This window comes from Gekko japonicus, unplaced genomic scaffold (genome assembly GCF_001447785.1).
Source record: "Gekko japonicus isolate JY-2015 unplaced genomic scaffold, Gekko_japonicus_V1.1 scaffold157, whole genome shotgun sequence".
Classification (NCBI taxonomy): domain Eukaryota; kingdom Metazoa; phylum Chordata; class Lepidosauria; order Squamata; family Gekkonidae; genus Gekko; species Gekko japonicus.
This window is the reverse complement of record NW_015168051.1, coordinates 1,232,595-1,259,046: the sequence shown is the minus strand read 5'-3', so window position 1 is coordinate 1,259,046 and position 26,452 is coordinate 1,232,595. Positions and strand designations below refer to the sequence as shown.

The window sequence follows — 26,452 nt, the reverse complement described above, 5'->3', positions numbered from 1 at the left end:
GGCAAGCTTTGTGCACAATGCTTAAGGCTTCCTATACCAACTCAATTAAAAACATCTAGGGAGCAAGAAGGGCAGCAGCACGGGGAGTTCTGGCTCCTAGGCAGCAGTGTTAACTTTCACCCATCAGTGATGATAGATGCATAGATCCAGGGGTCGTTTGGGGCCGGAGTACTTCTCCAGCAGCCCATGAACGGGCACAAATGGCGGTGGCGGCAAGCCCTGCCCCCAGCTCCCTGTGCTCCTTCTCTCTAGAGTCCTGCCACAGCAGCAGCGCGATCTCTCTATTCTATTCTATTCTATTCTATTCTATTCTATTCTATTCTATTCTATTCTATTCTATTCTATTCTATTCTATTCTATTCTATTCTATTCTATTCTATTCTATTCTATTCTATTCTATTCTATTCTATTCTATTCTATTCTATTCTATTCTATTCTATTCTATTCTATTCTATTCTATCCCTTTCCCTTTTTGTCCCCCCCCCCCCAGCCCGCCTTGGAAGGCCAGCTGGGGAAGCAAAAGGGGGTGGGCATCTTCAAAAGCCTCCACTTCCCCAGCCTGCCTGCCAAGGCAGGCTGGGGGGGGGGAAAGCAAAGAGAAAGTTTAAACCTCTCTGGAGTTGTGCCGCAGCAGCAGTGCGATCTTTCAATTGTATTCTACGGCCCCATAGAATGGAAAGATCGCGCTGCCAGTGCGGTGCAACTCTAGAGAGAAGAAGTTTAAACTTTAAGCCCCTTCACTCTTTGCTTCCCTCCCCAGCCCGCCTTGGCAGGGAAGGGGAGGCCTTTGAAGATGCCTTCCCCCCTTTTGCTTCCCCTTCTGACATCACTTCCGGTGATGTCAGGGGGCGTGGCATATGCTAATGAACTATTACGCGAATAGCTTATTAGGTATGCTAATGAGCTCCTGCAGCTCTTTTTCTACAAAATGACCCCTGTATACATCATTTTATATGAAGACCTTCCCACTGAAATGTTTAGAACTACTCATTTGCTTAAGATGTACAGGTTACCTGTGCCGTTTAGTAAGGTACCTATAATAAAGTATCTGTTTATGGAAGACTGGCTTTAGATTCAGAGCACAGCACAGCCTTATTTTTTAAAATCTGCTTCTTTAACACCTGTAATTTTTGTAGCGAGTCTGAGCTTTATTTTTCTGTCATTAGATATTACACTTAACTGTGTACACCTAACTGGATGCCTTGGAGCACATGCTGTCTATAGAGTGCTTTCACTCCTCAGCCTCCCCAGGCTCCTAAAAAACCCAAGAGAGAGCCAGCCAGTCAAGGCCTGTGGATTTAAAGCAGAGAGGGAGAAGAAAGGGTCAGTTTAACGTTTCTTCCTCAGCAGCCGTTTCCCCTTCAAACCCACTCCTCAAGCAGCTTTTCTGTCCCAAGTGGAAAAATTACAGATCCAGCTCTGTTTTCCTCCAAAAGAACACTAAATTACTGGTTAAAAGAAAGAAGGCGATCAAAGCATAAACTATTGTGGAATGGCACTGGCTAGAATGGATTTATCACTATGTATCCACGTTTAATCATTTCCCCCATTCTTTTCTATAACAGTAATTTTCTTTAAATCAAGACAGAGTGTTGAACAAAATGTTTTAATAGAAATTGCATGAATAGACAACATACAAGCACTTTTGAGCAGAAGGACTTTAGTCAGTCCATTTTCCTTTTAGCTTAGCCATTTGAGGTTAAAGTTGACCAGTAGTAGTTACAGAGGTTTGCTGAAGGAAGTTTAATGCACTGGAAGAAAAGTTGGCTTAAGCTAAACCTTATATACTGAACTGAGTTGTGCCATCTCCAAACCAATATTATGTAATAACATGCTACTGGTGCACAGTAAACCTGTATACAGTAAAACATAATTTTCACCTTTACTTTGAAATAAAGTACCAGCTTATTCAACTTTTACACTGTATTATACAGACCTCCTATAAAGGATAGCACAAGTTTGCAATAATTTGACAGAACAGCACAGTAGTACACACTGAATTCAGACACTTGAGAAATAACAGTGTTGCCCTTACATTTTAAAAAAGGCATTACTCCTTGTACCTATATGTGGTTTTTATTATTTAGCTTTACTCAGACATTGAAGATCTCTCTCTACATACATGCAGACCAGATTTGGCTCTCGCCAAGTTGCCATGTGCGTTTACAATACATTTGACAGATGCACAGGCCAACAAATCAAATACTAATTTGGTGAGTTGTTTTTTATGCCCCCCATGGGTCAGGCAACTTAAAAAAAAAAAGTCTAAAGCACATGTATTTTTTCAATTAAATGCACATTTGCCTTTCCTTTAATAAAATCAATCTCAAAGTCTAAGGACTGTGCTGTATGCAAGGGATAATCTGCCAATGGAAAACAGAGGAAGGATAATCTCACCTGATCTCTGTAGCACCCTCATGTACATTGCTTTCTGTCTGCAAGAGTTGCCTAACCACTGGCAATACTTTTTAAAATGAAGACAAAGGTGGCTGCCAGGGAAGGTTTCTTTTGCCTAATCTCAGAAGGAGGGTAGAAAATGCATGTCCAAATAAAACTTGTTGGTTGCACATCCACAGAAGGCTCACCACTTAACACTATATCTGCCTTCATGCACTCTATGGCTGTCAAACCCTCCCCCAACCAGTTTTTTTCTTGAGGGGGAGCTCTTCACATGAGCAGGGAGTATCTGCATCTGCACAGCATATTTCCCTTTATTAAAAAGTGGGACAAAAGCCCCAACATTTCAAAAGCGTTGGATTGTGCTCGAAGCTTACAATTTTGCACAATGAACACAGATCAGAGGGTCTGAGTAGCGGCATGATTTAGACTCAAGTGTAGCCTGTAGAACATGAGTAACCATACTGATGCTCAGGATTGTACTCTGAGCTCTTGGTTGTGTCACACATTTGAGAACAAACAAGTTAGTTCAAGTAAAAGTACAATAAATTATTTCCCGGTATACCTGTTCAGCACATGAGTTTCATGGTTTCAGTCACCCTTAAACCATAACAGTCATAGTTAAGCATGTGGTGTGAAATGATGACATTGATTTTAATGGAGTGGCTACACTTACTCCAGCTGATGTGGGGAGCAAATACTGAGTTTTCATGTGCACTTGATGGAATAGGTATACTTGAAGTTACATTTCTGAAAATGTGATCATTTAATGTTTTGAAGACTCAACAAATTTAGTATGTGTATATGTATGAGCTGGATAGGCTCCAATACTTAATCATGAATAATCTCTATTTAACTCACAGGGCTTACTTGAAATGAAAACACTGTATAATATTAATTACTAACTAGTAAATGACACGGCTGCACAGACTAGAACATTACTGAACAGATCCATCTTTTAAAAGTGATTATTAAGGAGAGCCATTACTTTTAAGATTCCAGCACATTGTACCAGATGCATTGAATGGGGAAATAATGGTACCTTCCATTCAGTTTGAAACGCTGCATTCACAGGTAAGACGTACTGGTAGGTTTTCTACACTACTTTTTAAAAATTGCCAATCATGAATGCACCACCTTTAAAGAACAGGAACACTGATAAAATATTAGAGAAGTTACTTTAATTTCCAGTTAAAAATTTATCTGCTCACACTCTGGCTACATTTGCTGTTGGCTGCTATAACCTACTGCCAGTATTTCTGCTGCTTACGTAGTTGGATACTTAGTGCCCAAACAATCTTGTTATATTGCAACTGTTTTATTGTTACAACTGATGACCAAAGCAAGTGAAAACTGCTATTGTCCATCAAGACCAGCCCCTCTGCCACTAACTAATGGTAAATCAAACACTCCTGTAAAGAACAGAGGAACACGATGACAACAGCTCTTCCTTCTTGTTTGTACTCTCATTGGGTAGGCACAGGCAAGTTTTTTCTAGAAAACCAACAAGGTACAATACATGCTCAAAAGTTCCGAAGGGACAAGAAACAGAACCCTGAATGAAGGATATTATGGCTAGCAATTACTAATAGGTTTATCCTCCATTAATTTGTCCAATTCTCTCCTCAAGCCATCTAAGCCATGGGACACCACCACATCTTGAGGCAGTGACTCCTATAACTATGCAGTGCTCCAGGCATTATTACCAATCTGTTCATTTGGGAATACATGTGTTTCAGTATAGACAGGCTGTATTTTACTATTCATGGTAAGCAGTAGTATTTACAGAACTTTACCACCACACATTAGTGCTCATAGTCCTGTATGAGGTAGAGATGTATGCATTTCCAGATCTCACAGTAAGATTTAATAGCAGACAGGTAATGGTGGACAAGCTGAAATTCAGTAGTCATGATACATGGCAGTATTCACAAGTCCCTTTCATATTTCAGTATTAAGATGCCATTAAAGGAAATATATACTTTCAGAATAATTTTTTATACAAATGCACCTTATACAATGCTTGATCTGTACAAAATATTTAATGCTACACAATCGTGGTTTCCCCTTTATATTTAGTATACCTGTTGGGAATATGGACATTCCATACTGCTTGTGTAAGTTCCTAGTGAAAAAATCCATCCTATAATTTGTGTACCAAAATATTATCAATATTATTAAAAGACCAGGTATTATTGTTTCTAAGGGGCATGTGGTGGGGGGTTGGGGTTGGCTGATTTTTTAAAAAATATAATAAGTTCACTTACTAGAGTCAAGCTCCTTTGTTCTTTTAGGTCTTCATATGTCTCAAATCAAAAGCACCGTTAACAAATGGATTACTCGCAGCTGATAAATGAACTATGGACAATAGTCTGTGTGCAAGACTGCAATCCTAACCTTCAAATGAAGGAGCTAGTGTGGCCTAATGGCCAAAATACTTACAGTGCAAGTAGAGCTACAACCTTCTAAGTCCACTTAAGTCATTAGGCTTAGAAGGGGGTAACTGTGCTCGGAATGGCACTGCTGGTTATAAATCACAAATTCCTTGCTTTCAATCTCACCTCTGCAATGAGTTCACTAGGCAGCTGTAGGCTAGCCACAATTTCTCAGTCTTCTCATCAGCAATAATGGAAGAATACTGACATGCTTTACAAGGTGGATGTAAAGGGTACAAATTAATGGGAAATGCTCTGAACACTCTCAGGTGCTTAATAATGCACAATAGTGCTTAAAAGTACGTTCTGGGAATAAACCTTCAATGTCTCTTCTAAACTTAAGCACATTTTAAAATTAAATACTATGGCATAGTACTTGAAGTCTCAGTATTACATTTTGCACAGTCTCAGACTGCAGTGGTTACATGATGGCTTATAATGCACAGTGATGGCACATTCTATCATAATCATCTGTTTACTAGCAGATTATGAACTTACTCTCTGAAAAACAAGGTTGCCAACTAGTCCATAGGGTTCTTGTGTCTACTAATTGCAAATTGGGCATGTACAGATTTTTCATTCTCAGGGATACACAGGCTAGAGAGGCTACAGTGTTGCTTTTCCACTACCATATAAGTGGGACAGCACAGAAACATCTTTCTAGAAAGGTGTTGGCTGCCTTATGAGCCAGAAGTTAAGTTATTAGGCAATCATTCAAATATAGCATGGATTTTGCATTGGCACAAGAATTAAATATTAGCCCCCCTTTTATGTACACAGACATACATAAAGGACTCAAAAGCTGACCAACTTGAAAGAAAAAAAGGTTAAAGTTATGAAATTGATCCTAGTCTTTAGCACCTGTATTTGTAAGGCCTTTCTGCATTCATTAGTTTAGTAACGTAAAGTGATGATGTATTATGCACATTCCTGAAGGTTTTGCTTCTGCTGAGGAGATAACGCATTTTCCAAGTACTCAAATTGCAATATTTTGTACTTGGGAAAGGAGATATTATTTCACACAGATCTCACATTCATTACCTATGGAGTGTGACTGAGCAAACGGATTAAGACTCACTATCTACCAAATATTTTTAGAATGCATTTCTGAATTCCAGTTTTCCAAGCACAGAGTTGTTATTTTTTTGGTAGCAAGGACACCGTTATATGAGTACCTACTTGCAGTCCAGATTAGTACATCCCAGAAAAAGATATCACACCTCAGTTAGAGCTAGGCTTAAGTGGCACCCTTTTTCCACGTTGGGTTCTCAAAAACACCACGAGATTCTATCAGTCTTTCAATCACATCTCCTGCAATGGGAGCCAAAAAAGCTCAATTACGAGCACTCAGCACTTCAAGCCTTCCTTTTGTTAATGTATGATATACTTAATATAATTCCTTTCTGATGCATTGTCAATCTAGTGGCTGCAGTTTAGGTACAGCAATACCAGGTAGCTACCTACCTACATTTCCATGCTGTCCTTCCTCCAAGGACTTAGGTCAGTTCCTCCATCGTATCTGAAAACCCCCATGAGGTAGGTTATGCTGAAAGAGTGACTGGTACCAGGTTACCCAGCAACTTTCACGGAGGAGTAGTGATTTAAACTAGTCCAACACTCTAACCACTATACCACATTGGCTCTCAGCCAACTTTGTGCTCAATCCTAGTTAAGCTAAAATTGTCATACCCTTACAAAGTCTGATCATAGAATTTCTGTAATTTAAATTTTTTGCTATATATTGTGCTTCTTGAATCACTGAACAATTTTGTAAGAAAAAAGCTATCCATCCTCTACTTCGCATTACTATTAACTTTATATTAATTATTACATAAAGGCAACACACAATTCAAAAGGTATGTACTTGTAAGCGCTTGTGTACCACAGAAATAACTATAAAATATCTAATCTAATGCATATACTTTTAAATTTAATTAGAGCTGTAATTGTCTTCTCAAGTATTGATGGATGAGGGAGTTTTAGGCACACCATGTAAGCTACTTGCTCCCTGCTACAGAACAAAACATAGTTGACCTGAGATCTGCAAGAAGTAGCATTTTGTTTTTAATTACATTGTTACAAACAGCCTCTTCCATCTTTAAAGAAGCAAGAAACTAACTCAACCCCGGATGCCTGTGACATATTTAAGAAAGTGCAGGTGAAATAAACTTTTATTATAAAAGGAGCCAAGAAGCTTACAAAATTAAAAAAATTCCCTTCACCTTCCTATAATGCAAGCAAAAGCTTTTCCTAACATTTTTGAAATTCCACCAGTACAAGAAAGCACACCTTTACCCATTTACCCTATAAGCAAGCCTTCTTGAAGAAAAGTGAAGTAGTTCAAAGGGCAGGTTCCTCAATATTTTCAGAAACATTTAAAGTCCTGTCAACTCTCATCATCTCTTCTATAATGAATAGTCTGTATTTGCTGAGATATGAATGCAGCCATTTCTTGGGTACCTGCAGCAATCACTCGGCATGACATTAGGTCTAGAGGGCCACCTATAAAGAAGAGGAATCGGATCACAGAAAATGTCACTTAGATTCATTAGTGCTGTGCAAACCTACCCCTCCACACAGGGCACAAGGAAGGTTCAAACCATTTCCTGCATTTCACTGTGGGTACATGAAGGAACAAATACTTAGGGGATGATGAGCAGTGTTCCCTCTAAGCTGAGTTAGTGTGAGCTAGCTCACAGGTTTTTAGCCTCCGGCTCACACATTTTTGTCTTAGCTCAGGAAGGATGGCTCCAGAGCAAACTGGTTTATGCAGTAGCCAAATCACTCGCTCACAACTTTAATGGCAGTAGCTCACGAAGTAGAATTTTTGCTCACAAGACTCCACAGCTTAGAGGGAACATTGATGATGAGTGCAATTCACTTATGTACAGAAAAACAACCAGCTGCTAAATTAGGATTGCTTGCAAAGTTAAAACGGGGAAAAAACACGTTTAAATATTATTAACTGGGATTTAAAATATATTTCTTCGTCCTCATGTCTGTACAGTGTCTGCTCAGGAAGTAATATGCATTCTCCCTGTCATCTTGGATAATAATCTGGATCCACTAAAACAGGAGGAAGGAGCCTAACACTATCATTAGCACCATCATCACTTATCCCTCCCATGAACTAGAAAGGTGGCAACTGATGTCTGGGGTGGACTGTTTAATGAATGTGTTTTTTGAGTGCAGATGGGAGCAGGCAGATATGGGGGAAGGAATTTTCAAAGCAAGAACGCTTTCTTCTTATCTAATATTTAAAGTGATGCTGATACAAGGTCCCCTATTTCCTCTACTTCTTCAATAATAGTATACAGTACCAGGTCAGAGAGGCACAAAATTGCACTGCATTCCTATCCAGGCTATTACAAGAAGAGAAAGTTGACCTGGTTTGTGTAACAGAGACATGGTTGGAAGAAAATGATGTGGAGCGTTTATCCCAATTAACTCCCCGGAGTATGCCATCCATCAACCCCATGCTAGTGGCCAGGGAGAAGGTTGTAGTCCTTCAATTTTCAAAGACACCTAGTACAATCTATCACTGACACTAATTGTATGCTCCTTAAATTGGGGACTAAGGATTAGACATTCTGCTTGTCTACCAAATATCTATTTTCCCAGTAGGCACCCTGACTGAGTTGATGGGGATACTCTTGGGTGTGATGCTAGAGACTCATGGACTGATTGTACTAGGGGACTTCAACCCTTATGGCTGTGGGTTCCTCACCAGGGCCAGCCCAGAATTTTATATGGCTGACATGGGCCTCTCTCAAATCATGACAGGCCAAACCCATGAAAGAGATCCAACCTTAGGGTTTAAATGTTTGAACCGAGTCTTTGAGGGAAGGTTTGGTTTTGGGGTTGGATATTTGGCCTCAGTCATGGTATGACGACTGTCTAATCAAGGCAAAGGTGAAATGTGGCTCCAATACCCTGCTGGAGAGGGGCCCACTTAAAATGGTCCACCCAGAGCCTTATGAATCCCACTGGATTCTAGAATGCTCTGGGGGATTGTAGAATTCCAAACACATACTCTGGTTGGGCTGTGGTGGGAACTTGGAGAGTGAAACTCTTAGAAGCTGCTGACAAAATTGTCTTTCATTGACCTCTCCTGCTCTTGGGGTGGAAGCTGGCCTTATGATTTACCACAGAGCTCAGTGACACATGAAGAGGACTGGGAGAACTTCAGAACAATGCTGACAGAAAATCAGGTACTGAATCTGACAGGGCATCCTATAGACCTCATTGGAAGACCTATGAAGCAGTAGAAACAATGATGAAGTGTTATGTCTCTGCTATCATTACAACAGCCAAGTCATGACTGTTCTCAGAGAAAACATTGTCTCTCTGAGAATGGAGCTATAAATATCTCTGATTCCCAAAAGAGATGAATTTCCTTCATGGAGACAGATAGGCAGGATGGGAATGACCATATGCCCACCTATCAGGAGGGGCCAAGATAGATGGCTATTTGGATATAGTGAGTGGGGGTCATAAAACGTTGTGACTGTGTACCTTGATTGGGGAAAGGGGTGCAGAATGGTACATGTGGGACCACTCCAAATTTCATGATTTATTTACTTTATTATTTTAGATTTATATCCCGCCTTGCCTGCTCAGTTGGGACAGGAAGAGTGAAATGGTCTGAACATCCTGCCAGCAGCACATGAACAAAGGGAGTGAATAGAGTTATGTCCGTCTTGACCAGCGTCTATTTTCAAAGTTCCTACAGGTCTCTATCCATTCTACAGAAGGGAATGCCAAGGTAACATCAGTGGCCATATAACCTACTTAACCTCATGTTTGATGCTGTTTTCTTAGTCTGTATTACCATGTAGTGTTTTGATATAGTTTTCCAATGCCTTGTGCATCATCAATTGAGTGTGTATTTCACTGAACAAAGATCTTTTTTTAAAGATCTCAGGTGAGATTTTTGACTCCAGTCCATGTACCTGACTGCTCATTCCACACATGGACTAGAAACTCCTGACTAGCCTATAGACAGCTGACCAGGAGGGAGGGGTGTGTAAGACAGTACACACACACACAGAGATGCACATAGCCCTATCTGTGCCCTCAATCCACCAACAGAAAAAAGGAAGGACACAGTTTGAGTGGTGGCCCACTACCCTGTACAGCAGGACAGGAGGGGCAAGCGCTCTCACATGCATTCAAATTCCCTTGGGCAAGGACAGCTCCTACAGGATTTAGCTGCTGCCTTTGATACAGTAGACATCTTGTTTAAATGTTTGCAGGTAGAAGCAGGTATTGGGGATGTGTTTTGGACTGGTTTAAATCATCCCTTATGGACAGGACTCAAGGAGTTGCTGCTGGAGACCAGTTCTCACTTTGGGGTTTGTCCTGTGGGGTTCATCAGGGCCCAGTCTTGTCCTCCACACTATTCACTCTCTCTGTAAAGCCCTTAGGAGAAATCATTCATTGTTTTGGAATTGGATGCCATCAATATACTGATGACAGCAAGCTCTCTATCAAAATCTCCTGGCGACACAATAGACATCCTGACTGCCATCAAATGGCTGAGAGTGAACAAATTGAAATGGAACCCGAAGAAGGCAGATGTAAGGCAGGTTGGAAAGCCTCAGGTCTTAAAGGCAGGTTTAGCTGGCCTTCGGCTGACTCAATTTAAGAGCCCTGGGGATATACTGGACCTAACATTACTGCTGGAGAAGCAGTTAATGCAGCTGGGAAAAAAATGCTTTCTTCCAGATTAGTTCAGCCCAGGAGATTGCACCCTACCTTGACTCAGCTGATCTGGCCACCTGGAGCCATGCCACTGCTACACTGAGACTAGATTACTGCAATGCACTCTACCTAGGTCTTGCCTTGAAGTCAACTTGGGAGACTCCAGATGGTACAAAATGCTGCAGCTCCATTATCTACCCATCAGCCACTGGATTAATTTCAAGGTATTGACCATCACATGACCCTGGATCCGCATATCTGCATGACTTCCTCTCCTATGCCCCACCACATCATCCAAGCATAGCCTTCTGCAGACCAACAGATGGGCAAGATCAACAAGTGCCTGTAGATGTGCATTCTCTGTAGTACCTCCCACCATGGAATGGTCTGCCTGAGGAGATCTGAGAAGGCTCCCAAGTTTCTGGCATTTTGCAAACTATATAAAACAGAATTGTTCAGGAGCACATTTTTATAGAGATGATAGGGCTATATTATGACAGAATGGTCCAGGTGTTTCAGGGAAGGGAACAGATCTGTGGATTTTACTACTGTGTATGGTATACGTTATCTGTTGTTGTGTACAGTATTTTGTTCTCAGTGTATTGTATTTCTACTTATATAATACCATTTACATCATGTACAACATCATGTTTGATATTTATGCTTTGTTCAGATTTCTGCAATCCCCTGTCCTATTACATTGCTTATTAAATGTTTCATCCTATTGATTGCATTGACTTGCACTGTGTAATCCACCTTGAATTTCAGTGAGACGGAATATAAATAAAGCAAAAGTATGTGCTTTTAAAAACATGGCGTCTATACTGCTTCCACCTAACAGTGTATTTTGCTTACCTGAAGTATCTATGACAACACCACCCGCCTCTCTGATAATAACAGTAGCTGCAGCCAAGTCCCAGCAATGCAAGCCAAACTGATAATAGGCATCTGCAGCACCAGATGCTAAGTGGCAGAGTGCTAAAGTAGAACTTCCAATTACACGAATCCTGCAGTAGACAAGTGGGAAGGGGAGGTCAGGCAGCAAAGATAGAACACTTTTGTGAACACAACAAAACTCTTGATAAAAACTGGAGACAAAACCTGTCTATGAAGCGATTTTAGAAAATATGTCATCAGTTTTGCATAATGCTATTATACATGTACAGCTGGCACAACACAGATCAAGTTTTAGGACATTGTTTTTCAAGATATTGATATAACACATACCTGTCTCAGTATTTGCCTCATCTTTACAATTTATGATATATGTGCTACTGTATTATTTACGTATCCATGCTGATATTGCAACATGGAATTATCTGTGCATCTCATTCACAAAGCAAAGCTTTTGTGCTGACTCCAACGTTGGAGACAGTGCCAAGGAACTTCTGTGCGTGATAAGCCTTGAATAGTGAAGACTAGGTTCATTGGGAGCTCTGTTACTTGGTATTAGAATACCTGCAAAGCTTTCATTTGGGTTTATCGGATTTCAATGGATGACTGATTAACGAAGTGTTTATAAAACGGTCTGTTTTGATTTTGTTTAATGAAGGCCTATGAGCATTGTAGGAAAATTCTTACCCATGAGCTTGGGCCCTGAGTAGCCTCTCCATGTTACTAAGAAATAGTTTCAGTGTCTCAGTGTCTCGTTTTGGACCAATCTCTGTTAAGATCAGGGCCTTTGAAATGTCTGTAAAACAATGGCAGGTTTGTATTAGTTAAACAGTTTTTCCAAGTAGTATTTTTAAATTTATATTTTTAACCTATTTTGAAAGTTCTATAGTAAAACTCTTTTTCATGCATGCATACGCACATGGTATGTTATCAAGTTTTGTTTTCTCGTAAAAACAAACAAGGACTAAGCTTCATTTCTGGTGCTCTTCTATCAACTAAGCAAGCACAGAGAAAAATCCTAAGTAATAAAGGCTGTTTAAAAAAGGCTAGAGCAGATATTTTTGTGATCTTTTTCCGGATCACATAGGGGATGCATGAGCAGCTAGTGAGGTACTGGTAGCTCATGAGCTTTCTGTTACAGACCCCTGACTTAATATAATAGCATGGCAACTGTATGGATTCTTCTTATGCCAGCACCAGACAAAATAGTTCAACTAAGTATATATTACATTAGCTCAGCTATATTTACTCACCTGCCATTGAAGAACTGCAGAGCCATTCAATTAAACATGGATCATTGGTCCCAACGTAGCTAAGTTTACCATGATTTATAAAAGACTGTTTTATTTGTTACATTTAAGCAGAATTGTTAAGATACAACAGAGAAAACAAAGACTATTGTTTGCATTATTGAAGTGATAATAAAAGATGCATGAGAAGCCTATCTAGAACTAGCAACCACCCTCTAAAAATAAATATTATAACTGTAGAATACCAACAAAATCTAAACCAACCTGTTGCTTTTGATACTTGAAGCCTTTTGTCATTACAATATGCCCCTTGACCTCTTCTACCAGTGTATAATCGCTCTTCAATGCAGTGATAAATTACACCAAATTCAAGCTTTAATATTTTGAGAAAGGGAAAAAACATGGATGCAACTTGCATTATATTAAGCAGTATAAACAACTTACAGATTGCGATCATATGCATATAAATAATGATAGTTCATGCTATAGATGAAAAAACTGATTTTAATTGCTCTAAAATTTCCTATAGCATACAACATTTAATAGGCAGCTATTACATCTCTTTAATCTTAGGGATGATCCTTATCATACAGCCATCACAGGGAAGCTACTTGACAAGCTGCTCAGTGCTCTTCATAACAAGCAAGAGCAACTCACTATCTACGTTCCACCATCTCATGAAGCTTCCCAGCCTTTGCCAGGAACACTGGGGACAAAGGAATTCTTACCAGGATGAGCAGCTCTCTCATGTTAGGACATGAAGGGTTTACAAGCTTCTTTCTGTATGGCAGCTGTTATGGTCAGTAGCTGCTTATTGTTGGGATACTCATCAACTCAGTCTCCATTATTGAAATGGTAACTTGTACTAATGGTGACACAGAACTGACCTTTGCAATCCCATTTAAAGAGCAGAACTACTTGCATCAGTGGCAGACCCGAGTCTTGAAAGATCAGTGCAGTTCCACCTATGAAACTGCAGGCACATGAGGCTGCAATATACACAGGACGATCCATGGTGGCTAAAAAAGCTAGAAGGATGAAGCCCAAGTCCGTCAGATCCTGCTCGTCTTGGCCAAATTTTCTGCTAAGCCCGTTTTGTCCTTTGTCACTCATCACTGGTTCACACTGGTGAATCTTGGATGAATCCCAGTTTTAAATGCTTTCCTCACAGTGTGCTCTCCTTCCTGTTCTACATTACGGAGTGGAGGAGAGGAGAAGAAGCACACCACATTTTATTTTCCTACCAGTGGCCACAGCTACTCTGCCCTTAAAGGGCAGAGATATGATAGCTGACTATCGCCTGCAGCTGCATTCAACTGTAGCCTGAGACAGGAAAAAGTTAGAGGTTTTCCCCTACTGGCCCCCAAGTGAAAGATGACTGAAGTAGGGGAGGGAACAGCAACAAGTGGACCGTTTCCTCCTCAAATCACCTGCATGTTTACCCAGTTAAAATGTCTACAGTGCTTGATCTTCTTCCTCTAAGTATTTCCCCTTTAAAACTGGTCAAGAGAAGTACAGAGGCAAGGAGTTTCATGACTGACAAAAGAATCAGACAGTTAGCAGGAGGGGTTAAGCTAATCAATACTGTTCAAGACCAGGTCTTTTTAAAGGAGCTGGGGGGGGGGGGGGGGGGGGGAGAAGGTTCCTTGAGCAGAAGGCTTCACATGCGTAACAATGGTGGTGAAGGCTCGTTGCACGTTTATACACAGCTACAAATTCTGCTTCGACGTGCAAGCATGTGGCAATGAGAAAGGCAACTAAGTTTGTCACCCAATTAGTTGCACCAGGGCAACTGCAAGCCCCCTCAAGTAAATAACAAACACATACTCTGTTGAAGCTGTGGTGGGACTCCCCTACTAAACGCATTTACTTGTAGCTTCACTGATTCCAATGGACTCTACTTTTTAAAGAGTATGTTTAAAATCACAAGGTAAGAATACCTCATGACAAATTAGTCTCTGCATTAAGGACTCAGCTGTCACTGTGGGCTAGAAACTTGTACATACCGTTACCACCGTTAAACCAACTAATGGCATATCACAGTAAAAGCTTTGGTTAAACTGCACAGAACACTGAAGGGCTCTGGTTTGGGTGTTAACACCCAGCACATGGACTTGAACCTTGCTTTCTTCAAATCATCACTGACCTGAACCTAGCCACAGCCTAAAAGGTGTAATCAACATTAAGTCTATATTTGTTAAAGTTGCATTTTGACAGCATCAGAATCACAGGGTATTTGGTAAAGCTTTATGTTTATCCCTAGCTGTTGGCAGCAAAAGCCTATCTTACCAACTTACAGAACATTAGCTTATACCTCTTGATTAACAGCAAATCCAATGCTAACAGCCACAGTTGGAAACCTGTGCAAATAAAAGAGGTTGTATTTGTTAATACTTTTTTAATACACAGACTTTCGGCATCTTCAGCTACTAGCAATGTTGTCCCTGGTTTCCAGTTTACATTTTTATAGGATCTTCATTATTTGTGTATATCAGCAAAGCTGTCCCTGTCAATTTTTACCTTTTAACTACTCATAACACAGCATTTTTTAAAATGATGGTTTCACAATAAAGCTGAGCAACAGTTTTTTCACGATCTTACAAAGCAGCAGAGCAATGAACTTCCCACGTCAGATGGCAGAGATAGGCAACACTGCCTGGATTCGCAGGAATTTACTTCCTTTTAACTGTAGGATGCTGCAGAAGGAGCTGGGAGCCATTCTTATAGCCATTGTACCCATCAGCCAGTGGACTTTCAGTGACAAATGGGCTGTGAGAAAAAGGCAGCTGCTGCTCCAGCACAAGGGCCAGTCTAGTTAAATGTCTGTCCATATGGACTTTTTCTATGTATACATTATGTGCCATCAGATTGCTTCTAACTTATGATGGTATGAATTAATGACCTCCAAGATCTCCTATCATATACAGCCTTGCAATAAAGCAAATAAATTATTTTGTAATTTTCCCAACATTGCCATTCTCATGGAAATGATGCCAATCCCCATGCTCATTGCATTCAGGACAGCGATGGTACCTCTAAACTCTTGTCCTAGTCAGTGCTTCCCCCCCCCAAGGAATTTTCCTTCTCACTTGCAGCTTGGTGCTGCCACTGTTCCTAGGAGCACATCAAGTGACAGACATGATTATTCAAAATTTGCAGTATTTCTTCCTTTATTAATAGCCTTATCTTTGGCTGTTCATGTAGTGTAATAATTAATCAGTCAAGCAGTATAAATGGAAGTCTGGACACGCAAAGAAGCTGTGACCACGAAGCTGGCTCACATGCTTTATTTGAACAGTTGGACATAGAAAAGCATCTTTCAACAAGCAGGAGGTAAGGAGTGGAAGCTTCAAGTTTCACTGCACTATCCATGTATTTACCTGTGTACAAAATTGCAGGTGCCATCAACTGGGTCAATAATCCAGGTAGGGCTAGCACTCAATACACACTCTGAACCAGCAGCAGTAGCTTCTTCTGCAATAAACCTGTAACATGTAGGAGGAGAAAATTCTAATTCAGCTCTTACTTGTTGGAGGTAGGTGTGCTTGCATCTGTTAAGAGAAAAGTTCAGGTGTTCACACGCATTATTGTTCCCTACTTTATTTGGCTTTAAATGGGTGTTACACAAAAGCCATTACAAGACCTGGACAAAGGCAGCTCATAGGGAACCTACGAAAGCTATTCAGAAGCAAATACAGCAGGCGCTCAAGTGACTTCTGGGTCCTATACATATTTCAATGTACTATGCAGAGGGGAACCTCTCACCCCTGGGAAGATGGATGTGCACCCAATGCAGCAACACAGCAGTTCCCCACTTTTTATGGCACTCGCATAAGGCACAGAAGATATGTAAGTCATATGTGTTCCTTTGCTGGTTAACGTACCTGAGACTTGGAGTGTTAAATCAGGAGCCTAGTTCTCTGGTGGTCCAAGGTGGAGCAGCCACAACCAATGGGAAGAGGGAGTCAGGGTCATTAACCTTTTCGATGACTCCTACTGGGAGGGGGTGCTTCTCCCTCAAGTCTCCCACTTTTCAGCCTTGTCTGACTAGCAGACAGGTGGTCATTAACTGTGCTTGTTAAAGAGTCTGGTGACTCTTTTTCTCCACAGCCTTTCTGCCTCCAGCTCTCCCCACCCTCTCTGTCTTGAGGGTCTTTAGGAGGGAGTATTTTTTTTTCAGCAACCACCAGGAGCCAGGGTTGGGTCGTCCCTTTGAAATGAGACCCCCACCTCCAAGTTTCTCTCCCCTGGAGGGAAAGAAGGCTGCAGGGACTCTGTGCTTTGGCCAGGAGCTCTTCCTGTTGTTCCCTCCAAGGCAGTGGAGGAGAGTCTGTGACCACAGCAGAGGCGCCTCCCACCCAATCTCCTACCAGATGAAGGCTTTCTCCCAGTTTAGCCACTCCTCCTCTCCTTCTAGGGAACAGGATTACCACTCCTCCAGCCAGGAAAAACTGGGGGACTTGCCACTGCCTAACGTATTAGGTGAGAATGCTTACTCTAACCTCCCTTCCTGCATTAAGGGACAGGTGCAAAAGGACATTAGCATCTCAATTAGTATAGCACCATCAGGCATCCAATGCAGAAGAACCAAACATAAAAGTAAATCTAGAAGCAGAAGCTGGTCTTGCTTTCGTCCTAGGCCTGCTGGGGCGGGTGGCAGAGAGGAGAGAGATACCCAGGCCTACAGATGCACCAGTCCTCTCCTCAGCCCGAATCCTAGGAATTCCTGCAGGTACAGGTCTCTGTCCTCCGCATGACATAGAAAACACAGTCCCTTACTGGACCTAGACTCTGAAGTCCCAGAACAATCTGATTCCTTCACATCTAGGGTAGAGGGGGAACGCTGAAGAACAGGAGCCCCTGGTGACGACCAATGTTCCCTCTAAGCTCTGGAGTCCTGTGAGCAAAAATTCTACTTTGCGAGCTACTGGCATTCAAGTTGTGAGCAGGTGATTCGGCTGCTGCAAAAACCAGTTTGCTCTGGAGCCCTCCTTCTTGAGCGAAGCCAAAACTGTGTGAGCCAGAGGCTAAGAAACTGTGAGCTGGCTCACACAAACTCAGCTTAGAGGGAACACTGGTGACGACCCTGAAAACTCATCTTTTTCCACAGGAGGCTTTCCCTAAATTATTTCCCAAAGTTCTCTGCATCCTGGAAATTCCATGCAGCAAGGACCCAGATCTGGATAGAACGGCTGGAATGGGCAACAGCCTTTCTTCATGCACCATCTTCTTCTCTAGGTCTTCATTTCCCATTGGTTTTCAGCAAGGTTGTCAAGATGGAAAAGGAGGCCCAAGGCCAGCTACCAGATTACTTCCCATTTCTATTTTTGGTTCTGGAAGTGGCTGACCATTTCAGGTTCCTTGTGGCGAGATGCTCTTGTTGCTGATCTCACTTCTAACACTGTCATTCCACCTGAAGCAGATTGACTTCCCAGAGATCCTTGTGACAAGAGAATCAACCTGGCCCTAGACAAGAACTTTGAGGATCCTTCTGCAATCCTTCAGCCTTCCACAGCAGACTCTTCTTTTCACCAGACTGATCTCTCTCTAGGCCTTGGACCTCTTCGCTGCCAACATTCCTAAAGAGCTGAAGGATGATTTAATGAAAACTGCCTTGGCAGCAATGGGCAAAAGGGAAGATGAGGCCAGAAGAACAAACAATGGAAAAGGCACATTAGGTGTGTTTTGACTGAAGAGTGTGTAATGGAATAAATTGAGTTTTGGTTTGGAACAACTCTCTCTCTCCCTTGACGCAATTGGGAAGCCAGCTTCTCTACTTCCCCAAAATGAATGAGAATGGGAGTGCATGAAAGGGTCCTTGCACCCCTGATTTCCCCAACATTATCACAGTTTCTTACACAGGTTTTTAAAATGCATCCCCATTTTTTCATCTCTCCACCAACAAAATTGAGCACAATCATTCACAGCTGTTTTACTAAACTTGAGTTTCATAGGCTGCGGTCACACGGAGCATTAGCCATGCTACAGAGACGGAAGATAGGCGGATTTTCAGGGCGCGATCACAGCGCCACATCTGGGAAGCGTAGAGCTCCCATGGCGAACCCGAGGCTTCCCGCCGAAGATGCGGGGTAAAAAACTAGTACCTCTGAGGTACTAGTTTCCAGAAACCGCGGGGCAAGGGCGGGTGCCTGATCGCGTTTCCAGTGGTAGGTCGTGGCATCCAGTGCCCGCCCATGTCCCGTCGCTAAAGGTTTTTTTTTTAAGTCTCCACGGGATGCACACAAGAAACCAATGGCGCATGCGCACACTTCGTTTAAAAACAAACAACACAACCCCCTCCTCTTTTCCGCCCACCCCACTCCTGGTTCGGCCTGCTTGAGAGGAACTCTCTGCACCGGGCAGCAGAGGGGGAGGTGCAGGGGGGAGGTGGCAGGAGGGTGGCTCGGCTGAAGCTCCTCCTGGAGGGGACCGGACGGAGGACACAGTTTGCATTCCTCTGCGGCCCTGGAAGGGGTTAAACCCGCGGAGCCTTTTGCTAGAGAGGCCGCTTCTTTGCTGCGCCACAGGATTGTCCTGTGATCAGCACCTCCCCCCTAACCACGGGACCTCGACGGGACGTCTGATCGCGCAACCGCGCGGTATTTTGCTCCGGGGCAAACAGCCACGCTCCCCCCCCCCGCATTTTTCTGCCCATGTGACCGGGGCCACAGTTGTATACTTATTTGCTTTGTTTCTATACCAAAGGGACATCTTGTATCAGGAAGATACTTGGGATCTGAAACTGCTGTGCATGCTGGCTCCCTACTGGCCATGTGCATCTACTGGCATTTACAGACGTAAATTGTTTCTGCATATTATTCCATGCATTTGGATTAAAACAATATGTACCATTGCACCTTGAAACTATGGGATATCCTTCATATTATGTGGCAGTTCTGTCTCCAAGTGTATATCTGACAGACTGCTGATGCTCATTCTAGCCTTGTGATAAGTAAACCTGTAAGAGACATTTTTCCTACTCACACATCATCTTATATTCTAATAGCCACCCATGGGCCCCATCTGTGGATAGCTAAATCTGAGGATTGGAGCTGCAAGGAGACTAAAGAGAGTCTTCAGCAAACTTGGGGAACTCTTAAATAAAAAAAGAAATACACAGGGGAATTTAAACCCCCCTCCCAATGTAAAACAGTGTTCTCTGTGCAAGTGTAGAGTACTGACCTCAGGTGAGTCAGCAGTGGATGTTCAGCTCAGAGCTCTGTGCTGGGACTGGCAGCAGCAGCTGTGCAGCCTGGGCATGCTGCACCTTGGATGGGCCTGGCAGCAGCAGCGTAGCCAAGGGGGCTGTGCCAGGCCTGGTGGCAGCAATCCCATAGCTGTGCTGATCCAGCAGTGGTACAGCTCAGGGCCTGCACCAGGCCTGGCAGCAGTTGCCATACAACCCAGGACTCCACACTGAACCTGGCGGTGGCTGCTGAAAAGCCCGGGGGCCACACTGGGTTTGGCAAGGGGGGGGATGGGATTCCCCCCTCACAAGTCTTGCAGGCCCCCAGTTACAAAAGTTAACTTCTAAATCCAGGTGTCAAGAAAAAGAGCCATGTCTGAGTCAAATTCCACTTGCAAGATCTTTTCTCTGTTCTGCTCAGGTAACAACAGGTGCTGGTAACCCCTGCACACAGACTGCTGGTCCACCAATGTCATTCCATCAGGCCTATTCATTAGGTCACTGGTTTCCACTGGAACAAGATGGGAGGGGGGATTTGCTGCTCTTCCAGAAAGCTCTTAGGAGATAGTGTGATGATTGGCTGAAGTAGGTCATAAGATTAGTGGCCAAAGTTTTCTATAAAATGTAATCTATCTTGCTAGGCCTTATTTCCATCCCTATCCTACTCCCCTTCCCCATCCCTTGTACTTGTATACATCTTACACTACACTGATTATGGACTATGCTGTTTGCTCATAGACTGAATTTGCTGAAGTTTTAAGAGGTTAAGACCTGCACTGCAGAAATCCTGTTCAGTAAGGGTATTTAGAAGTTATTTTTGTTACTTCTGAATACTTGAACACATCACTGGAACTATATTGTTTTGAAAACCCTCTTTATTTTCTTTCTGATAAAGCTCATTTTACTATGTGGTGTGTTGCTGTGAATCTATTGACCCAAACTTAGGTTCAATTTGGTTATGTTATCATAGAGAGTCTTGCTTCAAGGTCTCAGGTTTGAGAAAGGGGGATAATTCTCTCAGACCACGGTAGGTCATCCTTGGCCACGGCTGGTTGCAGGTTTCAGTGGGTCTTGGGCAGAGGGTCTCCAGGGGCCCCGTCCCCTCCTCTGCTTGCCACTGAGCTCCCCGCTCACACCGCCCTGCCCATCTGCCTGCATTCTCCCCTCCCACTGCCTCGCCATCCATCCTCCTCCCACTCACCTGCTCCTTCTCCAGTCCTCCCAGCGCTTGCACACCCTTCCCTGACTATGATGTCAGTGTGGGTGATGGTCAGGCTCACAGCAAGGTGATGGACAGCAAAGGAGGTGAGCGGATGGCAGGGCAGCAGCAGTGGGCCCCACAGAAGACCTGGGCCTGGGCAGCTGCTCCACTTCAGGGTATACTGACGCCAGCCCAGTCTAAAACAGATCTGCTTCTACCAATACTCCCTGAATGTTCAATGTCAGAATAATGCTCTGAATTCCAGTTCCAACTGGCCATGCATCAGACAGCACCATATGTAGACATACCTGTGAGAGGGAAACTTTTCTTTCAGAGCAGAAACAATTAAGTTTTCCACAAAGTGATCGGTTTCTGTCACAAGATCTGCTGCAGATGTTTTGGTGGATACTTGTTTTTCCTCAGTGAAAGCTTTTCTAATAATCTACATAGGGGAAAAAATCCCATAAACACATTATTTTAAGGGTGCTTCCTGCAAACTCTCAAAAAAATCCACAAAAACACAAAACATTCAGTTGATTCAAATCACCCAACAAACAATATACTACAAAAGAAGAAGTCTGGTTCTTAGTCTAGTTCCTCTAACCTATGCCTGCACAAACGTTCTGAAGTGACACCTTGCTAGTGTAGACAGGAAATGACAGCGACACTGAAAGCAGATCATTCTGTGCAGAGATGGAGGACCAGGGTAGCTTTTCAGCCTAAATAAAGACTGTGACTTCCTGTTGCAGTTAATTACTAATGGCTTTACTGAATTTATCGTCATAATACTATGTCAAAGTAATTATATTGTTTCATGAGGTCAAGTTAGTAAGTAGCATGTTTTAATACTACAGCCAACACACATCCAAAGATAGATTCAGGTGGGTAGCCATGTTGGCCAGAAGCAACAGAACCAAGTTTTAGTCAAGTGGCACCTTTGAGACCAAGAAAGTTTTATTCAAATACTTTGAATAAAACTTTCTTGGTCTCAAAAGTGCCACTTGACTCAAACTTTGTTACACATCCAAAAAGTTATAGGCTTCTGATCTTTTCCTTTTTCATTTCACAGGCTGCATGCAAATAATTCTTTCTGTAAAGCAAAAGTGGTATTGCTATACAAATATAATGAAAGGGGAGCATTCTTCAGAGGTAAGAATATGTTCCACTGAAAATTGGTATTCGGCCATTTTGCTTCATGACAGCATCAGCATTTGGCTCTGTATTGTAAGGATAACAAATATGAGTCAATATAAACCTGAATCTCAGGTTTCAGTTTTATACAGAGCAATTGTTAAATTAATGAACTCACTTCCTTAATACACTTTGGCTTATCATCAAGTGTGAGGTTACATAAAACATTTCCTACATTTTGGTAAGAACAATAACTGATAAGGAGTTATTTGTAGACAAAGGAAGGTGTCAGTGAAACAAAATAGCCAAGCATCACTTGGATAATTTTTACTCCTCCCCCCTACTGTTAAAATAGTTTTTCTTCTAAGCTGTTTCATTCAGATCAAGAAGAAACAGAAAGATACAAATGTAGACAAAAGACAGTTTAGAGTACCCAGATAAGTATCCATACGTATAGAGGCAGCAAAATCTCTAAATGAACACAGAGGAATGACTGCATCAACAAGGAAGGAAAAGAGTCCCTTATGTCACAGGATCAACACTTCCAAGAATAAACGCACCAACTCCACAGCAATCCCTTTGTGATGTTTTAGAACATTTTTCCTGTGGGTTCTTCTAAATCAAGTACTGAACAGGTTATTTTTGAGATCTCCAGAAATATAAGGCCCTTGGGTTTCCTGCTTCATTTGAGCTGACTCTCTTCACCCACTCTTTCAACCCACTCCTCTCCGAGTTCATCTCTAAACAGTATTTCAACCCCGCTTCTTCCTGACCCCCTCTTGGCCTCAAAAGGAACACACAACGGAGCTGTCTCCCAATGCTTGCCAGCAAGAGCCGTTCAACGGAATCCTGCTTGCTTCCGAGTAAACATGCATAGACTCGGGCTTGACAAGACTGGCACCGCGACGTGCCAAACTTTCAAAAGTTGCGACCCGAGAACTGTCCACAAGGCAAGGCTTTGGCTCTCGGCTGCCAACGCTCCAGCAGCTGACGCAGAGCTCCACGCCCTCCCCTCTGCACGGGCACACGATTTGACTCCACAGCGCGCACAACAGCCCCCCCCCCCCAAGCCCCAGAAAGAGGCGAAAAGCTGGCGCCGAAACAGGCAAGGGCTCCTGTTTCCTCGCGCCAAGAGCCCACCGGACGGGAGGCCCGGAGGAGAGGACGCCCACGCGGGCGAAGCGCGTTGCTCCAACTCACCTGTCCCGCCCGCAGCGCCAACTGCACCGCCGCCTCCACGCACTCCTTCCAGGGGTCGTCCACTCCTGCGGCCGCCCCCGCCCCCTGCTCCCCGCTGGGCTTCATGGCAGCCGCTCCTCCCGCGGTCTCTTCGCCTCCCCTCTGACTCGCCTGCCCGGCTCTGGCAGGACCTCCGCTCTGCCCCCGCTGCCCGGCAGGGAGAGGGACGCTCTCTGCCGCTCCCTCCTCGAGCCTAAAGGCGGACCGCTGCCTGCTTGAGCCTCGCGAGGCGTTTCTTCCCAGCCGCTGCAGAACCTCCTCCGGCTGCCTCCCGCCTCTTCCTTATGCGGCTCTCTCACGCTCCTCCACGGCGTTGAGCAAGTGAGTGACTCCCAGACCCCGCCTCGGCGCCGCCTCCTTGGCCAGAGTGACGGCCTTTTCCACCCATCCAAGGCGGGAAGCCGGCCAGCGCCTCAGAGCCCGCGCGCTGACGGCTAATTTTAGGAAGTCGCGCAAGCTGCCTGGCTGGGCCTTTAAGGAGAATTCAAGGGTATCCGGGGGGGGGGGGGAGTAGCTGGCTTTTGTCGTGGACTCCACTGCCCCGAAGACTTAGGAATGTCTCACCCCCTAAGAACAAATTTTGAGCCAAGTGGCACCTTTAAGACCAACAAAGGTTTATTCAAGGCATGAGCTTTCCTGTGCATGCAGACTTTTTCAAGTACATTGGAATGGAAGAGGTAACAGTTCAAACTTATAGACAGACTGAACAGCAAATTAGCGTGTAACTAAGTGAAGATGTTTTAAGTGTATAAGTCTGAACTGTTTGAACTGTTACCTTCCATTCCAATGTGTTTGGAAAAGTGTGCATGCACACAAAAGCTCATTTGAGCTGAAAGAGGTAATCACACACCAGAGGTCATTCCGGCTCCCCGAGCTCTCGTTAGGGGCTCTTTAAAAAGTTATGGCCGCTGTCAGAAGTAGCTCCAACGGCTGGGGGGGGGCGAAACATTCCCCCGGCTCCCTGAGCCCCGGGGTGGTGGCCTTGGACTTCTAGGGGCAAATTCCACCTCTCGCGTTGCTGCTCGGACATCACACACAAGAGGTCATTCCGGCTCCCCCAGCTCTCGTTAGGGGCTCTTTAAAAAGTTATGGCTGCCGCCGCTGTCAATACCAACTCCAATGGTCATGGGTGAGGGGGCGCGCAAAACATTCCCCCGGCTCCCAGAGCACTGGGGTGGTGGCCTTGGACTTCTAGGGGCAAATTCCACCTCTCACGTGTGATCATTCTGGTGTGTAATCACACGAGAGGTCATTCCGGCTCCCCAAGCTCTCGTTAGGGGCTCTTTAAAAAGTTATGGCTGCTGTTAGCGGCAGCTCCAACGGCCGCGGGTGGGCACAAAACATTCCCCCGGCTCCCTGAGCCCTGGGGTGGGTGGCCTTGGACTTCTAGGGGCAAATTCCACCTCTCGCACACGCGAGACATCACACGCGACAGGTCATTCTGCCTCCCCCAGCTCTCGTTAAGGGCTCTTTAAAAAGTTATGGCCACTGCCGCCGCCGCCAAGCTCTCGTTAGGGGCTCTTTAAAAAGTTATGGCTGCTGTTAGCGGCAGCTCCAACGGCCGCGGGTGGGCACAAAATCTTCCCCCGGCTCCTTGAGCCCCGGGGTGGTGGCCTTGGACTTCTACAGGCAAATCCCACCTCTCACATGTGATCATTTGGGCGTGTAATCACGCGAGAGGTCATTCAGGCTCCCCAAGCTCTCGTTAGGGGCTCTTTAAAAAGTTATGGCTGCTGTTAGCGGCAGCTCCAACGGCCGCGGGTGGGCACAAAATCTTCCCCCGGCGGGGTGGTGGCCTTGGACTTCTAGGGGCAAATTCCACCTCTCACGTGTGATCATTCTGGTGTGTAATCACACGAGAGGTCATTCCGGCTCCCCAAGCTCTCGTTAGGGGCTCTTTAAAAAGTTATGGCTGCTGTTAGCGGCAGCTCCAACGGCCGCGGGTGGGCACAAAACATTCCCCCGGCTCCCTGAGCCCTGGGGTGGGTGGCCTTGGACTTCTACAGGCAAATCCCACCTCTCACATGTGATCATTTGGGCGTGTAATCACGCGAGAGGTCATTCAGGCTCCCCAAGCTCTCGTTAGGGGCTCTTTAAAAAGTTATGGCTGCTGTTAGCGGCAGCTCCAACGGCCGCGGGTGGGCACAAAATCTTCCCCCGGCTCCTTGAGCCCCGGGGTGGTGGCCTTGGACTTCTACAGGCAAATCCCACCTCTCACATGTGATCATTTGGGCGTGTAATCACGCGAGAGGTCATTCAGGCTCCCCAAGCTCTCGTTAGGGGCTCTTTAAAAAGTTATGTCCGCCGCTGCCGAGCTTTCGTTAGGGGCTCTTTAAAAAGTTATGGCCGCTGTCAGTGGCAACTCCAACGGCCACGGGTGAGGGGCCCGCGCGAAACATTCCCCTGGCTCCCTGAGCCCTGGGGTAGTGGCCTTGGACTTCTAGGGGCAAATTCCACCTCTCGCACACGCGAGACATCACACGCGACAGGTCATTCTGCCTCCCCCAGCTCTCGTTAGGGGCTCTTTAAATAGTTATGGCCGCCGCCACTATTGGCAGCTCCAACGTCTGCGTGTAGGGTGGGGGGCCTGAAACATCCCCCCGGCTCCTTGAGCCCCGGGGTGGTGGCCTTGGACTTCTAGGGGCAAATTCCACCTCTCGCATGTGATCATTCTGGTGTGTAATCACGCAAGAGGTCATTACGGCTCCCCCAACTCTTGTTAGGGGCTCTTTAAAAAGTTATGGCTGTTGCCGCTGTCGGCGGCAGCTCCAACGGCCGCGGGTGAGGGGGGGCGCTAAACGATCCCCCAGCTCCCTGAGCCGCGGGATGGTGGCCTTGGACTAGAAAGACCTCGATGTCCTTGACAACCACGACGGTATAATCACTGACCTCGAGCCAGACATCCTGGAATGTGAAGTTAAATGGGCCTTAGAAAGCATTACTAACAACAAAGCTAGTGGAGGTGATGGTATTCCAGTTGAGCTATTCAAAGTCTTAGAAGATGATGCTGTTAAAG

The 26,452-nt window shown here is 44.4% G+C and overlaps 1 protein-coding gene across 1 annotated transcript; it reads right to left on the bottom strand.

Annotated features, from left to right (window-relative positions):
* Positions 1–6,778: 6,778 nt before the first annotated feature.
* IMPA2 (inositol(myo)-1(or 4)-monophosphatase 2) lies at positions 6,779–23,706 on the bottom strand. The gene is made up of 8 exons (XM_015414376.1): positions 23,398–23,706; positions 21,375–21,508; positions 16,060–16,164; positions 14,994–15,039; positions 12,944–13,052; positions 12,117–12,225; positions 11,391–11,542; positions 6,779–7,334 (listed from the first exon to the last, which is right to left on the bottom strand). The coding sequence occupies exons 1-8, from the start codon at positions 23,500–23,502 to the stop codon at positions 7,219–7,221; spliced, it is 876 nt and encodes a 291-aa protein (XP_015269862.1). The 5' UTR covers positions 23,503–23,706; the 3' UTR covers positions 6,779–7,218.
* Between the last annotated feature and the right edge of the window lie 2,746 nt (positions 23,707–26,452).